At 40.7% G+C, this 16,870-nt stretch overlaps 2 protein-coding genes and 1 long non-coding RNA gene across 6 annotated transcripts; 2 read left to right on the plus strand and 1 right to left on the minus strand.

Moving 5' to 3' along the window:
• Window positions 1–1,720: 1,720 nt before the first annotated feature.
• Window positions 1,721–12,755, plus strand: LOC103707636 (putative lipase ROG1). Of its 2 annotated transcripts, none has more exons than XM_039121515.3 (10): window positions 1,721–2,296; window positions 2,925–2,992; window positions 3,970–4,040; window positions 4,190–4,459; window positions 4,998–5,158; window positions 5,248–5,303; window positions 5,430–5,482; window positions 5,556–5,688; window positions 8,059–8,156; window positions 12,555–12,755. In XM_039121515.3, exons 1-10 carry the CDS (start codon window positions 2,058–2,060, stop codon window positions 12,753–12,755), a joined length of 1,350 nt encoding a protein of 449 aa, XP_038977443.3. In that variant the 5' UTR covers window positions 1,721–2,057. The 2 variants fall into 2 exon arrangements, with proteins under 2 accessions (XP_038977443.3, XP_038977444.3); XM_039121516.3 differs by lacking the exon at window positions 12,555–12,755 and adding an exon at window positions 10,091–10,545 and having other exon boundaries at window positions 1,782–2,296.
• On the minus strand, window positions 7,646–11,987 carry LOC120107985 (uncharacterized). 3 transcript variants are annotated; one of them, XR_016395849.1, is made up of 4 exons: window positions 11,714–11,986; window positions 8,166–10,818; window positions 7,894–8,052; window positions 7,646–7,708 (listed from the first exon to the last, which is right to left on the minus strand). It is a non-coding gene; the product is annotated as an uncharacterized LOC120107985 (long non-coding RNA). The 3 variants fall into 3 exon arrangements; XR_015967128.2 differs by lacking the exon at window positions 7,646–7,708 and having other exon boundaries at window positions 7,837–8,052; window positions 8,166–11,238; window positions 11,714–11,987; XR_005509547.3 differs by lacking the exon at window positions 7,646–7,708 and having other exon boundaries at window positions 7,837–8,052; window positions 11,714–11,985.
• A 656-nt stretch (window positions 12,756–13,411) lies between the features above and the next one.
• Window positions 13,412–14,329, plus strand: LOC103707635 (EPIDERMAL PATTERNING FACTOR-like protein 2). Its single transcript, XM_008792204.6, has 3 exons — window positions 13,412–13,542; window positions 13,620–13,654; window positions 13,749–14,329. Exons 1-3 carry the CDS (start codon window positions 13,443–13,445, stop codon window positions 13,986–13,988), a joined length of 375 nt encoding a protein of 124 aa, XP_008790426.1. The 5' UTR covers window positions 13,412–13,442; the 3' UTR covers window positions 13,989–14,329.
• The last annotated feature ends 2,541 nt before the right edge of the window (window positions 14,330–16,870 follow it).

Genomic DNA, 16,870 nt, shown 5'->3' on the forward strand with positions numbered 1-16,870 from the left:
TGGTGGCGTCCTCCTGGAGGGGTGCAAGTCCGCCGTAGGAGTGGTGGTCGATGGCGTGCCGGCGGGTGGCGTCCTCCTGGGGGGCGTAAGTCCTGCAAGAAAACCGGTGGCACACCATCTGTGATAATTGGGCACGATTTGGCCCATTAATGGCGTGGCGGAAAATAAAGCCGAGTCAGACCGGAACCAGGGAGTTGTCACGGTCGATCGGACCTGTTGGGGTGGTTGAACCGCCGGCCGTGGTGGGCCTGGGGTCCGTGGATGGTAAGTGCATTTATTACCGAGTGAACCGGCGGTCAGGGAGAGCCATACGCTTTGATGGTTCAGTGATCCGGAGATCGCCTTGAGCCGTGTTCATTAAATGACTGAATGCATCGGAGACTTGAGGGGGTCTCATGCATTAATGATAGGGTGTGCCGAATGCCTGCGGAGATCTTGTGCCTTAATGACTTGGGAATGGTGGCAGATTGAAGTGGAGTCATATATTTAGTTGTCAGATCCTTTGGAGGGTTGGGCGGAGATTGGATATTTGGCTAAGGCATGGGCTCGGCGGGGTTGCCTTTCTGGTCGGCGCTCTCTGGCCTCGGCTCTCTGTGCTCGGCTCTCTGGCCTCGGCTCTCTGTGCTCGGTCTTCTGTGCTCGGCCTTCTGTGCTCGGCCTGCTGTGCTCGGCTCGGCCTATGAGCTCGATCACTTGGATGAGCTCGAGAGCGGAAGAGCCCGATCACTTAGGATGAGCTCGAGAGCGGAAGAGCTCGATCACTTAGGATGAGCTCGAGAGCGGAAGAGCCCGATCACTTAGGATGAGCTCGAGAGCGGAAGAGCCCGATCACTTACGATGAGCTCGAGCTTGCTGATGGATTTGGGTGCTATAATTACATTTGTGGGGTGGTCCATTTTTCCACCAACAAGCTGAATTGTGTTTGAGCCTGATAGAGACTTGAATTCGAGCAATAATAAGATGTGAGTTGCTGCGTAAGTCCAGCAATTTCAAGTTTAATTCAGAGAATCTCACTTGAATTCAACTAGAAGAAATTGGTATGCCGGTAAATTGCAATCGAGTTTATGCTATAAAGCATAAAATGATGGACCGGGCAACCCCTTCGATTAGATTTGGATGCGCTGATGAAACAACACATAGATGAAACTGGTTGGTTAAAAATATTTAAATTATAGGTCTACACTTAACATGATTGGATTGTTATCATGCTGGATTTGGTCGACATTGAAGCACATCTAAGCTGCATTTGTTTGTTAAATATGTGACATGTGACCGAGTCATGTGCTATTGTGCTGGGATTTGGGACCAAGGAGGCAAGGACAAGGAATAGCCGAATAGGACCAATAGCTATAGGTTATACCAGCTTTACAGCGATGGAAGAACTTCTTTCGACTGCTCCTGGGGACCTAGCTGCAATGAGATTGGGACTTCTTTCCTGCGTCTTATCGTTTTGAAGGCTAAAGTAATTTTCTACAGGCCACAGGTCACAACGAAGTAGCTTTTGCTGTAGCTCTACGGACTGCAGGGAGCTTTTCTTTGGGTCGGAGCCTTAAATGACTGCCTCAATTGCCTAAAGGTTGAGCCGGCTCAGACCACAAGTTACGTCCAGGTGATATTCATAGCTTGGGAATTTGTTAAAATACACATACATCTCAACCTGGCTGCTGATACACGACGGTTTACGGTGGGCCTTATATTCACCTCGTCACGGACGGACGGTGGGGATCTAATTTTCATATTTGCGCGGCCGCATAGAAACGCCAAGACGATCGTTCGCATAATAAAACAGCAGGTAGTCAGCCAGGTGGAGAGGCCACCAGGAACAAGAGGGGAGGAGTTGGAGAAGTCGGATATTCCATGCGACCAGGAATAAGAGGCCACCAGGAATCTTCTATGCGACCGCCAAGTCCAGCTTTGAACGAAGAGGAAATGAGCCCCGGATAGAGAGAGAAAGAGAGCTGCGATGACATTTAGAATCTAGATGGAAGAACCACCGAGACTATAAAACCCTATTGCCCCACCTCGGCCGATCGATCCGACGAGATCGAAGTCTCGACATGGCTCCAGCGGCGGCGGCGGTGGCGGTGGCGGGGGAGGCGCGAGGAGGAGGAGAGGCCATGAATGGGGGAAAGCGGAGCAGAAGGAAGGGACGGAGACACTCGGCTTATCTCCGTCGGCTGAGTTGCTTCAAGCCCGCCGCCGATCTGCCGGCGGCGTGTGGCGGCGGAGACGACGTGGAAGGGGAGCGTCGGATCCCAACGCATCTGGTGGTGACGGTGAATGGCATCATCGGAAGGTGATTCGCTTGTTAGTTTTCTTAATTTTTCTCCTTCCCCTTTTTATGATAAATGAGATTGGATATCTATCGAGATCCGCTCTTTTTTATTCCTTTTTATCCCCATATATTAATATGGTCAGGGATCAGCTGGTCTTGCCATAAAATGAGACAGCGAGCAGTGCTGGCATGGCAAGGGAGTGGGCCCCGCCTGGAAGCACCGATGCCATGCTTTGGCAGTAGAAGATGGTGATGAGATAGCAAATAATGCGTAGTTGAAGGATTAAAAAATGTGTTATCCATGTCCAAGCTTAAGTATTATAAACTATTTATCAAGATATTATCAACTTACTGTGTTTGTAGACCCGAGCACGTCAATGGCACTGGCATTTACTCTAATTCAAACTCACCATCTAACAAAAATACAAAGCCTAATTCACCATGAAGAGGCTAGCTCATTCCTAATCGAATCCTTTAGCGGCAACGGCTGCTGGAATTTATATTTGTATTCCTTTTTTCTTTCTGTCAAATTTGATCAATTTTTGTGTTTTTATGGATTATTTTTGCTGTACAGAATGCTTTTTTAAGCAACTTGCATCTCTCAGTCTTTTCTTATTTGTGACACGATACTTCTCTTTTGTATTTGCAGTGCTGCAAATTGGAGATTTACTGCAAAACAGTTTGTGAAGAAATATCCCGAAGATGTTATCGTGCTTTGTGAGTTCCCTTATGCTTTAACATTGTTTTGTTTTTCCCCTTCTAAAATCTGATGAAAAAAGAGTGAAGCTAGATGTACTGCTGAAGGCTATATAATTCATTTGGCATGGGTTTTATTCTTCGACCATCCTAATCATATGGTTAAAAGACTTCAGAATTCAAGGCATTATGATCTTGCAGATTTCTATCGGATATTGATTGCTCAAGGACCTTGCACGGCCTGCCGAGCCTGTTGCAATTAAAATAAAAGCGACATAAGGTTGCTCTTGGAGTGTTTTACCAAAGATAATTGTCTTATATATGTGACTTATGGGATTAAAGACTTAGTTACGGTGAACCGAGGATGTATAAGTCTAAGCAGGAGATTCAACACCTGTTGTACTACCACAATAGACAATAGGATGTCTAGGAACATTACAATGAATGGCAGTTGATATAGAATCAAAATAAATGGCAGCAGAGCATGCGCTTGATGGGTAGTTAATTGCTGACGAAAAAAAAATAACCAGATCCAGCATGTACAGAATTGACATATACATGCCCATGCAGAGGAGAAAAATAAGGAGGTAGAAGTAGCAAAAGGCAGCTGCAGGAGAAAAAAGAATATATGGGTTAAGATAGTTGACAAGAACAGGCTACTACTGATCATTAGAAAGGAAGACCTTGGGCTTGTTTTATCTCAATACTCAAATGTCATAATTTTTAATTCGAACTAATCTAAGCTTAATGCTCACTCTCTGACAAAAGACAGTAGTGTCTTCTTTCAACTCTTGTCTAAGGTGAACTACTAGTAACTCCATTTCAAGAACTATCAAATGGGACATGTTCTCATCTCACCACACGTTCTGATTGCAAACAAGCCCCTAAAATTGACTGGAGAAATAAAGGCAGTCATAATTGTTATGATTATGCACTCCACTTTTTCTTTCCTTTTTTTCTTCAGGTCTGAGTGTGATTAGTTACCATGTATTTTGCAGGCAGTGAATGTAATTACTTAACCCTCACATTTGATGGTGTTGACGTAATGGGAGAAAGACTAGCAGAAGAGGTGTGCATGACTAGGTGTACCTCTTAATTTGTGTTTTTTCCCCCCTGTAAATTGGTGCAGCAAATAGATCAGTTTTCATTGTTACAATCGCTTTATTGATTATACCACAGTATCCCTGTAGACTTACATTGCCATGTTCATGAAATCAGGTCATATCGGCTGTTGCACGTAGACCGGAGCTTCAAAAAATCTCCTTTGTTGGGCATTCACTAGGTGGCTTGATTGCAAGATATGCAATTGGTATATTATACGGAAAAGATGTGCCAAGGAATCCTCCAGAGGAAAATGGTGGCTGTAAAACTTATACATCTGGAGCTCAATGCATGGAAGAAAAATTAAAAAGAAAAATTGCTGGACTGGAGCCAATGAATTTTATAACTTTTGCAACACCTCACCTCGGCTCAAGATTGCACAAACAGGTGACATCCAAGGCCGTGTAATCTTCATTTACTCTGGTTCTTTACGTCCTGGTTTGAAAACAACCTAATCTCTTTGTTGTAACTGCAATTTGCCAATGCTAAACTGATGTTTGCTTTCATGTCAGTTGGGAAATTTCTATATCCATTTAATTTTCCATCCCTCACTCTATGGATATCTTCTGTTCTTCATATTAGCTACTTCACTATTTTGCCTCTTCCTGTGCTTCCTTTTCTTACATCATTTCATCTGCTTAGCCTGTGTAATTGTTGATCTAATGTATTTAATTTTAGCAATAGTCATTAAGTTATTTCATTGCTAATAAATGATTTAAGCTGTAAATCTAATTGATTCCTCTGATGTGAAGTTTGGCATGATATCATTAAATAAATCAACCAGACTAAACCAACAATCACAATATGCAAAAGCATAATTGGCCTCAAGAACAAACAATCTTCATATCAGCTGTGTCGAGTTACTTCTGCTTGTTTGAATCTTCTAAGAAGAAAAATATGTGGGTTTCTGAAAATAACTTTGCAGATCCCAATACTCCGTGGCTCCTATGCGCTAGAAAAGATGGCATATCATATTTCATGGATTATTGGAAGAACAGGAAAGCATCTGTTCCTTAAAGACCGTGAAGAGGGAAAGCCTCCTCTTCTACTCCGGATGGTCAATGACTCTGGAGATCTCAAATTCATGTAAGGTTTCATTGATAGTTAATCTTTGTTATTAATGGCTTTGCATTAGGATCTTACCATATTATGACCAGTTTTGCTTGCTTCTGCAGGTCTGCTTTGCAATCTTTCAAGCGATGTGTTGCTTACTCAAATGCTTGTTATGACTGTATCCTATTTTGGTAACTAGTAGTGCAATATAGTATTGTAAGTTTGTGGCTACATTATATCAGTTTCGTCATTTAAAGAAGTTTTACAATCACTTACCTTAATAAAGCACTTTAACTCGATTCAGTTATTGTTGGCTGGAAGACATCTTCGATACGTCATCAAGATGAGCTTCCCAAGGTAAAGTTTTCAATATTTCTACTAGTTTGGATATAACAATTCATTTAATTGGGCTCTATTTTCCTTAATGCAGCGTGAAAGTTTCACAAAGAATGGCCAATATCCACACGTCGTCTATGTGGAGAAACCCAAAACTGCTATCGTGCAGCAGGAAGACTTTTCAGAGACAATGATTTCTCAACCAAAATCTGCAAGCGAGATGGAAGGTTTGTCTTAAATTTAATTACTGAATTTTGTGTTATTTTCTTCAATATAGCTGTCTGTTCATCTGAAGTTTTCAAGGTATTGTTTTGAAAAGAATTTTTATGTTTTATGCCTCCTTTCAGTTCTTGGATTTCTTTTATAGCATTGTCACCAGGAGGGCAGGACCCATTATTGTAGAAAAGTCCGGGTTTTAGCTGCTTTTATAAATTTACTTTATATTTGTTAAGTTGTAAAACCTCAAACATGTGCTAGAAAGAGATGGTGGAAACAGTTTTCTTAAAAACATCACTAAACAAATGCGCACAAGACTTTTGATTGTTATATGTACAATCATATGATAAATACTACCTCATGAATTTGGAGCATAATTGTTAAAAGAGAAAATTATTGAAACACCCCCTCAACTTAGGTTCTTCCTCATTGTCCTCTTTTCCTTTCCATCTAATAACGGCTGCAAGTCGGTTATGGTGGATGAGGATGGAGCTAGCCTCCTTGTCGAGCATGAGGATGGTGAGGTCGGTGAAGAGGATCCCCTTGATGTTGAAATCATGTGGAATTCTTCTTGGTAGATGAGAAAAGTGTCCAGGAACTTCCAGACCAAGGATAGGGAGAGGAGCTCCTCTCTACTGTCGGCCAAGGAAATGTGGAGGAAGAGGATTGCAATAATTCGATGATAGGTTGAAAGAATGCGACAGGTTCGAGCTCAATTGAACTACAGTAATGTCGTTGACTCTCAACACCCGATTGAGGAATTCAGAGGAGACTTCACTGATGCTACCGATGGCGAGCAAGAATTCTATGAAGTGGTCAGGAATTATCCACTCTTGGTCGGAGGACACTGGCTCGATCTTGTTTTGCTTCAAGAAGGGGAGCTAGGAGCCGGGGTCACTGAGGAAGATGGTGTGGACATTGGTGTTGAGTAGTCCTTGGCATAGATAGTGGAGAAGCACTGCAAGATAGAGCGGGTCGTCGATGCATCGAGACCGTGCAGTAGCACTGACCAGCAGAGCTGGCGGCATTCCAGCCGAGGGGAGCACAACATGGAGCCAGGAGAAGGTGAGGACGGTGGTTAGGAGCACCAACTGGGCATTCAGTTGGAGTAGCAGGATCGCAAGGTGGTTCTCTCTTAAGCTCAATGGCTATAGTGGTCGGAATGGAGGCGGAGGGACCCTCCAGGAGGTGTTTGATCATTGTTCGAGAGCTGGCTTTAATCATGGTGGTATTTCTTTGCTAAATACAGCAAAGATGGAAACTAGATGAACTTTGTGATGGCAAAAGAAAACACTGCAGGCAGTGATAGAGGTGAGATTAGCAAGTGCAGAATTAAGCAGTTGTATGATTACCACCCATGAGAGCAACACGCGTGCTGAAGGATCTGGTCTACGGGAGCATCACTTGGTGCATTCGCTCGGCTTTCATGGTGAGGGGGAGGAGGGTTCCTTTTTCCAATGTTCCTTGGATCATTGATGGAGATGGGCGATGGGATCTCATCTCAGGTCTCAACCAGCGAGAGGCGGTGGGAAAGGAGAGATAGGGCAGATTGGGAGAGGAGGGGTGTAGTTTGGGAGGAAACAAAGAAAAGGAGGAAGGAACTGAAGATGAGGTAATTATGTCTTTTTAGATGGCGTCTTATTGGTGTTGGATGCCAGGTAGGGCTCGGGGATCAGATTGAAATTTGTTTCAATTCGAGGCATACTGAGTGAAAATCCTAAGTTGAGAGGGTGTTCTGGTAACTTTTTTTGTTAAAATGCATGTGATGTAACTATCTCTGTCATTGTCTATTTTCTATGTAAATATCTTGTCATCATTGCATCCCTTTTACTCGGGGTTATATTAGGAGATAAAATGATGAATGTACTGGCTTAGGTATATGAGTACATGTATTTGTTTCTAAAAGCACGAAATATCCAAGAGAAATTTGAAGTTAGAAAAAAGTCGGTAAATTCTGAGATTAGGAAAGCAAAAGTTTAGCGCTTTGAATTAAAGTCAGAAAATAAGTTGTTTATGGTACAGCAGTCACACCTGGCATTGAAAATGAAAGAAAAAACAAGGACTTGTTAGTTGAAACTGTAAATACTAAATTTAGTTTAAATCTCAACATTTTATGATGATTTGTTCCGAGAATTTTAATTTGACAGGGAAGAAAAATGTGTAGGTAAGGATATGTAGATGTTTTAGCTTGCTTGAAAGTGTTCATTGTAATACACTGTTGTATTCTTTTGTTTCATTTAGTAATTGTATGTTGATGAGAGTGGGTCCCGAACAGTGAAGATGTTATAGGATATTTATGGTAGAACTTTGTGTGCTGCTTCTTCACTGCTTCCTTTCACGAACTGATTGTCTCAAGCATGTCTTGTTTCCTTTAACTGCAGAGGCAATGATCAAAGGTTTAACCACAGTTCCATGGGAAAGAGTAGATATCAGCTTCCAAAAAAGTGTACAAAAAATTTTTGCTCACTGTACTATTCAGGTATGTTACCTTCTCTTCGTGTTTGTGAAACATATCAACGATTGATTCCATTTCACTTATGTCAACTGTCTGCCATCATTTTCATCTAAAAAATGCATTTTATTTTAGATATATGTGACACAATTCATTCTCAAGTAAAGGAGATGACATAAATGGATAAGTATGTGAGAAAAAATTGTCAGTAGTCTGTCCGCCCTTTTCCCCTCTGCCAGACTACAAAGCCATTTAGTTAATTGTTAGGGGAGAAAATTTTGTCAGCTTGTCTAAAATTCTGTATGTGAGCTTGCATGTGTGCGATCTGTGTTGTAAGTCCTTGGTCTTGGAGTAGTTGTAGGGTACTCCTTGATCTTGCGAACAAATCTTGCCAAGTTACATCAATAGCTCTTTATAGGACAGTTGCAATTTCTCTTCGCATCCCAGGTTAAACTCAACAACAGGTGTGTCCAAGTTCTTGTCCAAATCTTGCTAAGTTACATCAATAACTCTTGTCAAGATCTTCTCAGTTCTGGACCTTGTTTCCCTGTTCTCCAAGTTGAGATCCCATATAAGATGGCGAATTGGCTTGAGATGCATATCTTGACAGCTAAGAGGGCTCTGTTCCTGCATTCACTTTTGGCAGCTACGGCATGCAGAACACAATTTGCTTAAGTATTTTCTGCATGATTCAACAATGTGGTCATTGCATCTCTGGGCTTTCTTCAGTTTTGATCCAACATCTAACTTGGTTTTTGTGCTCTTGCCTATTGGAATTGAAGTTTCTTTGGGCTCCATCCTTCAGTTCCAACTTTAATTTCTTGATTCACTTGATTATGAAAACTTGAGAGCATTTCTTCCTTGCAAGGTCATGTTTTCTGGTGATTTTTTGTCAAGAATGAAGAGCTTGGCTGATGATTCTTTTATTGTGGTGGTGAATACCTTGTATTTGTGTCCTTTGAGTTCTAATTTCTCACTCTTATATAAAGAATCTCTTGTATGTTTCATAAGGTTGTTCTTTTCTTTCTTTCACGGGCCATTTTTGGGTTCAGAATCTGACATATTTATGCCCTCAATTTAAACGATCAAATGCCTCTTAAATGCTATCATGAGCTAAATCTAAATTACTGAGAACACTGGTTTCTACCGATGATTAATCCTTCTATAAACTCGACTTTTTTCAAGTAAAATGGTGGAAATACCACCGCACATTTCATTGATATAATGAAATGGTGAAACGGGTTAGAGACCCCTGAACAAAGAAAGGCCAAAAGCCTCCCAAAAGAACCAACGGGTTACTCCATTTTAGCAACCTGGATCGGTTCCAGGAGGACCCTCGCAACTGCCAAATACAAAATAATAATACTCATCCTACATCAGTTCAACCCAAACTTTCTCTTTTCCCAGCTTTCTATCACTTGATGCTATCAGATTATCTCTTAATTTCCCTCCATTATTTTCCTTGTCTATTGAATGGGAATCCTAAGACCCTATTCTTTAAAGTATTTTTTCTTTTCTTTTCTGGATTTGAGCAGTGGATTTAAGCCAGCCTAACAATCTTTCTACTAAAACCTACTAGGCATCAAAATTTCTTGATAGTAAGTTCTGGGTCATTATTCTTCTTAAGTTCATATACTGTCAATTTATAAAGTTGTTTGTTATCAGAACTAAGGTTAGAGGAACATATTTTGTGATGTTTTAGCCATAGTTACACCGTACTCAGCGCAATACCTAAAGTTAAAAAAGCCTTAAAAGACTGGATACAAATGCCCCCTTGCCTACCCTGACCTCAAGGCCAAACTCAACTAGCTCCATAATCTTCATCGCATTGTGCTACATTATGTGAAGAATCACAATCTAGGTTTGGATATCTAAACTTGCCATTTCACGCATTATAACATATGTAATCATGGGGAAGTTATAGCTTCTTGGTCAATAAGCATTGTATTATTTTGGTGCAGGTAAATACATACTTCATAAATTCAGATGGTGCAGACGTGATCTTTCACATGATCGACAATTTTCTTTTATAATGAACAGTCTCAGCTTTTTCTAATCTACAAAGATGTAGTCTCTCCAATTTCCTAAATTAAGTTGAAGGGAGAAAAATGATTCATGTAGCCGATTCCAACTAGTTTAGCATTAAGGCTTAGTTGAGTCGAGTTGTAGTTTCTCCAATATGAGATGGTCATCCATGTATTTATGTCTAAGCTTTTGCAACTAGATTTAAGAAGTTCTTGGGAAAACATTTTTGAGTATGGTGTCAAAACAGGCCATGTATAAGTCTCTTAAAGGATTGCATCCTGGTCTAGGGAAGGAAGGGAATGTAGTGAATTGTCCCAAAGGTACATGCTTAGGAGGCCTCGAATACCTGCACAATTAATGCAAATTATAAAAGTTTATAGACTTCCTCTAATTTTGTTTTTGTTTTTGTTTTTTTTGGTGCAAGTAAGGGCTTAAAGCTAACAAGCTAACAATAACGTCAGGATACAATAGGAATCAGAATAAGGATTTCAGAAATACGAAAACCTCACCATACATACTAGCTATATTATAGTAAGAAGAGGATAAAAATAACACATCTGGCTCCTGTTGAAAGTATCAGGATGTGCCAATCACCACTGAACCTGAAGTTGAAACAGCTTCCATCTCTGAAACGCTACTCCTGTTGCATCAGTCTGCAAAATACCTGTAAATTCCAGCATCAGATTATCAGCAACATGAAGATGAATTTCACCCAGCCTTGCCCTGTTAACTACAAAATCTGCAGCATAATTAGCTTGGCGATAAATGTGTTTGACAACAAAAACTTACTGACATTCTTTTCCATGCGATAAATGTGTTTCAATGCCGGGCAAAGTCATGGGGTGAAAGGCTGCCCCATAGATGCAACACAGAGCAGTCCATCATGTCCCGGCATATGGACAGCTGATAATAGCATGTTTACAGTCTTCCACTTCTGAGTCACAACATCACTTGTCTGATTTTGTTCTGCAATAATAGCCCGTCTATACAGCAGCACTTTGCTGGGTGGTCGCCTCCATGAGAGTAGCCACCAAAAGGTTTTTTCTCTCATTGGGGCTTTAAGTCTCCATATCCAAGCAAAGGACTGTTGTACTAATACATCAGAAGAAAAAAAAGATCTAAATTCTGATAGCTATTTTTGAGTTCTATTTGACGTCCTGTAATTTTGTTGGAAATGTACAGCAAGTCTCAAGCTTTGTATTATCCAGCCCGTTTTTATATTTGTGTATTCATTATATGTCAATTTCTCAGTATATTATTATATGGAGTGAGCAAAAGGATGCTGCTGTGTGTGTGTGTGCATGCTTCTCTACTCTCATTCCTCTCCCAACTCCAAGTTGATTAATGGAATTATTTTCGAACTCTGCAACTCCTTTTGTAGGCAACACTCAATGCACCAATCATTAGCACTCTGTATTAGTAGAAACTTTTTCTTGGAGAACTGTGGGAAGGACCACCACATAAACATGAAATTGGTAGGAGGACAGTAATAGGCATCAAAAAAGAAGGAAGAAAACAGAAGAGAATAGAGAAGAGAGGAAAAGGGCAGGGAAGCACACCTGAGACAACATATACAATGCTGGATTTCAATCGACTTTTGACACAGCTGTTGTATAGAGGTGTTGGACGACTGCTCCTTTGCATTCTTTCCTTGGATCCTCCCCATCGGCCATCAAAATTGCCATCACCAAACCACCTCATCGTCGTTTGGTGGCTCAAGGTTGCGTGTTTTGTTCTAGTTGCGACTACCATCTGGTACTCGTGGCACAAACTTAACATGCATCATGACGCGTGTACCGATCAGGATATTATTAATTGATGGCTGTTATCATATCAAGTTTCGACATGATGTGGCATGTTCGATGTTCTCGGAGTATTTGATTAGTAAACGTGTCCGTGTTTCATCAACCAATGAAACATCTTAACGTGAGCGCGACGTGCTTGACTCGCTCAACATTGTCTTAAATCTAAAGCAGAAATGGTGTGGTGGTATACCGGTACCAGTACCGAACCCACAAACATCTAACGGTCTGATACTCGGAGCTCACAGAGCCTTACTACTCCCCACTCATTATTAATTGATGGCGTTGCGTGTTCCAGCATTTAAAGGAGCACTGCCACCTTTCCTTTCCCAGTGGCAGTTTCCCTTCCAAGAGAACCTAACCCAAGATAACAGCCACACAGACATGACACGCAGAGAGAGAGGAGAGCAACTATAATCTAAAGTTATTTTTGTGGATAGCCATCATTTATTGAGGAAAGTATGATGGCTATTTTTACATGATATGGAGTTTCTAACGACGGCATACTTACTGCTTCAGATTTGTAGAATAGAACGTAATAATTTTTGGATTTCCATCAAGTCATTAACTTCTCAACGTTACATCAATCCTCTCATAGGTACACAACACCCACAAGTCTGATAGTGACTCCACCAGGCAACAAGTTCAATGTCAGGAGCCGTGGTGTAAGCACGGACTCCTGTATGCCTTCTTTCTTCTGAAGAACAGAAGATGCTGGCGTGTTGAAATGGGACTGCTCAAGAAAAGAAACGGGGCTGCCCCAAGCAAACACCCTCTACGTACTCAAGAAAATATATAAGAATGGCAGGATATTAACAGTAGAGATGAAAAAGGGTTATCGCGCAGCTGTTATCTCAGTGTCGGTTTGTGGAAAGAATCCCCCGCAGCTGAACCCTCTACGTCTATTGGCCCGTCTGTCACTCACTCGCTCTGTCTCTCTGACAACAGGTGTTCTCTCTCTCTCTCTCTCTCTCTCTCTCCACAACTTTCTTCTGATAACATAACATGGATAGATTCATTTGAGCTCCTGCTGCTCATTTCCGCTAATATTTTAGTGCTTGGAGAGGTTTATCAATGTATGCTGCTGATGTGCTTCTGTGCTTCTGAAATTTTAGGTTCCTCGCTTTCTTGCAAACCTCTGCTCCACCTGTTGTGTTCTCTCTCTCTCTCTCTCTATCTATCTCTATCTCTCTGCGTGTTTGTGTGTGAGACTGAACTGACTGCGAAGTGAAGGGCAGAGCTTTCTATGGTTATAAATGCATTCAATACTGGCTCCACAGCATTCCATTTCCAGATATCTATTCGCACTTGTATACCACCAGCTATCATCCTTTTAATCTTGCTGTCTCTCTCTCTCTCTCTCTCTCTCTCTCTCTCTCTCTCTCACCAACACCACATTTATTGAGGACTCTTAGCTTTCTTTCACTCTTTTCATTTATCATTCTCTTTCCTCTACGTTTCTTTCACTCATATCCACTCATCTCTAATGGGAATTCATCCATGCGTCACTGGAACGCCGAGACAAGCACATCTCTTTTTGTCATTACTCCTGCTGATCTTCGCTCAGGCCAGATACTCGGCTCAAGGTAGCTTAATTTCTCACCAAATGAGTTTTGTTTCAAAACTTCCTTTACTATAAAGTCTGAAGCTTTGACATCTGCAGGTAGGCCATCATTTCATCTTATGGAGGTCACTGAGGTGAGATTTTTATTAAATGCAGTATTCCTTGTCCTTGTTTTTGATGAGAAATTTCAGCTTTAGTTCGTAAGTTTGATATTGGACTGGGATTTAGGAGGAAAAAGGCCAGGAGATGGCGATGGTGGGAGCCCTGATTGGATCGAGGCCACCAAGATGTGAGAGGAGGTGTCTCTCTTGTGGCCCTTGTGAGGCAGTGCAAGTACCTGCAGTACCACAGGGCAAGAATAGGAATCGGTATTCCCCCAAAACAATCGCTACGAGAGGTGACGACAGCTCCAACTACAAGCCTTTGAGCTGGAAATGCAAGTGTGGACACATGATCCTCAATCCATGACTACTTAATGGCAATCAGTTAGAAGAAGAGACAATCAGAGCGCCATTTAAACCGTCCAAAGATACTTCTCGAGAAGTGACAATGCTTTGGTGAACTTTCTAATTTTTTGGTCGTCTTTGTGTTGTTTCTTTTGTTCATGTTCTTTGTTTTGAACGTGGGAATTACTCTCTTTCTGCACTCAGTGGTGTAAAAAATATCCCCACATTCATTGCTGGTTCGATGTCGAACTTCAGAGTTTTAGATGCCAGTAATTAAGGTTTTGTCTTCGTAATTTGTATGCTCGTGCTGGTGTTACGCTGTGAATACATAACATATTATAGGAATTTGGGCTCGTTCTCTTCTCTCGAGATTGTTTTCTTCCTCTCTGTTTTTTTTTTATTTGCACTGGCTAGCCTTTTCTAATAGCCTTTTTTTTTTTTGGGCTTCTCACACGTTGCTGCATCTCTATGAAATGTCACGTCTACATAAAGTCACACCATAGCTTAAATCACAAGTAAATAATTGTTAACAAGAACAAATTAAAGGGCACATGTTGACTTCTCCAGCTTCTCGAAACATAAATTTGCTGGCACTAATATTTTCCTTGCTATCAGTTCGTTGGGTGACGAGATGTGAAGCCTTTGATGGGACTTTTCACCCATGATATGCTCTCTCTCTCTCTCTCTTTCTCTACCATCGGATGATCCTTGGGGCAATTAACGTCCATTATTTCGGGCTATTATCATTTTCCGTGCAATCCTTGTTTCTCGGAAAATTTTCACCTGCTTTCTTGCTTTGGTGTCATTTTATATCTTATTCTTTGTGTAGCGAGACCTCACATAAAATATTAATTGCATGCGAGCTAAACATAAAATAGCACTCAAAAGGAAGGATTGGAAATTCCCCTTCCTTTCACTAAATGATCTTCATTCCATGCAATGTTAAGAGCTTACATATGATTATTAGCATGTATAATCTCATGCATAACCAATCATATGCTGCCACATTAACGTGTAAAAGCCTCTTCTCATGCGCGTCTCGTCACCTATGATACCAAATATTAACTTTGCTCTACAATTATAACACAATTTAGTGTAAGTGTTTTATTTTAAGCAATGAAGCTCAAGTTTGTCATTTTGCCTGACCAATTTTGAATCCAAGCATTACAACATTTTTTTCCCCATAGAACCGAGTGAAAAAAAATACATGACCTAGATACGTTCTATTTTTTAAAATGGGTAATTTTTCTAGCCTATACATGAGCCATGGATTTTAAAAAGTGAAGTAGGGGCCAGAATTGGGCCTGATCACAAAGTGATCTGACCATATGCAACTTGAATGTCTAGTTGGATGATTGTTTCAAACAGATTGGCCTTCAAATACACTTGCTTGATGTTCCCCGATGTTTTTAAGCAACCCATGAATAGAAACTTTATCACCTTTTTTTTTAATTATAAAATGCTTACGACAACCAATAATTTTGGTATCACAAAACACATATCATGTTATTTACACATGAAATATGGGTGTGCGATAAACTCCCTAGTTTATACGTCACAACGCAGGATCTCATCCAAAAAAAACTAACCAGAAAATATTATTTAGGTTCTTTGACCCTGTATAAGTACCTAATATCTACTTAGTGCATACCGCATAGCCAATGTGAGGCTAAATACAAGCTCGCACAAGTCCTCATATTATATCCATTATCTGTATATCTTCATGGTTTACAAGCCATCTGCCATACTTTTGGTCTCTATGTACATTTGTTGGATTTTTTAAGTCTTCAAAAGCAATAAGAAGAAGAGTGAGTACATCCTAAAGCAAATATTTGATCGTCCAAGGAGTTGGCTCACCTTGCCTCAAGATTGAAGGGTAAGAGAGTCACTTTTGATGATCAACATTTGCATATCAAGAAGTATTGCCATCTGAATGGCTTACCCCTCATCAAATGTTTAATCCTCCTTAATCAAAAGTTTAATTGCTACCCATAAGTTCTAGGCTATTTAATATTTAGCCCATAGGCCTACTCACATGTATATCTGACCTTGTACACAATTACAAATAACTATATACATACAAATACAAGTGTGTATAGAGACAATTTAATTGTGTGAAGAACTAATATAAGTGTGCGCACTACAAGCGTATTCGAGCCTCCTAAATTGTGTGCAGGATCGGAAATTAAATGTTAAATGGTCAAAGAACCGGCGGTGAAATGGCAGTCAAAAAAAAGGATCAGGTGTTAAGCTCTCAATGGGCTGACCAGTGCAGTCTTGAAGACTGGCCTAAAAAACTGGGCCTGGGTTCAAGTTTTTTGGGCCAAAAGCCTTGATCTGAAAGGTTATGGCCAATCACGAAATGCTACCAACATAAATTGAGCCCAGTCCAGCTAAAAATAACTGACTTTCAAGTCATGCTTCAGCGCGGTTCCCTCGGGCCAGTTTGAGGCCGGGCCGGACTGAGGCCTTAGGTTTCGAACCTGGGACCAACCACCTATGGACAACCCTACCTGTGATGAAACCAATTCTGCCCTTATTCAATCAGTATTTGCAAAGTGGCCCGGCCACCATATTGGGAGGACACCAATGTGACAAATAACGATTTTAGACTTGGAAAAGAAAACGGATAGATGAAGAAGGAAAGAAGAAAGCAATATATTTCGGACGTGAGGTGCGAACATATCGACGTAAAAGAAAATTTTGTCTTTTATAGTGTCATCATCAAAAGACTTTTATATAGTGTTAGATTTTTTATTTTTTTTGCTACATTTTAAATATGCTTTCACCTAAATAATATCTTGACATGAGATGCATAACACTAGATTAACGACAAGCAAGTTTGACAATGAAGACCTTACCGTTCAATCCACGATACATAGTTGTAGAATAATAATTACAACT

The sequence above is a fragment of the Phoenix dactylifera genome, chromosome 7, assembly GCF_051530095.1.
Source record: "Phoenix dactylifera cultivar Ajwa chromosome 7, Ajwa_hap1_PhDact_Kaust_v1.1, whole genome shotgun sequence".
Lineage (NCBI taxonomy): Eukaryota > Viridiplantae > Streptophyta > Magnoliopsida > Arecales > Arecaceae > Phoenix > Phoenix dactylifera.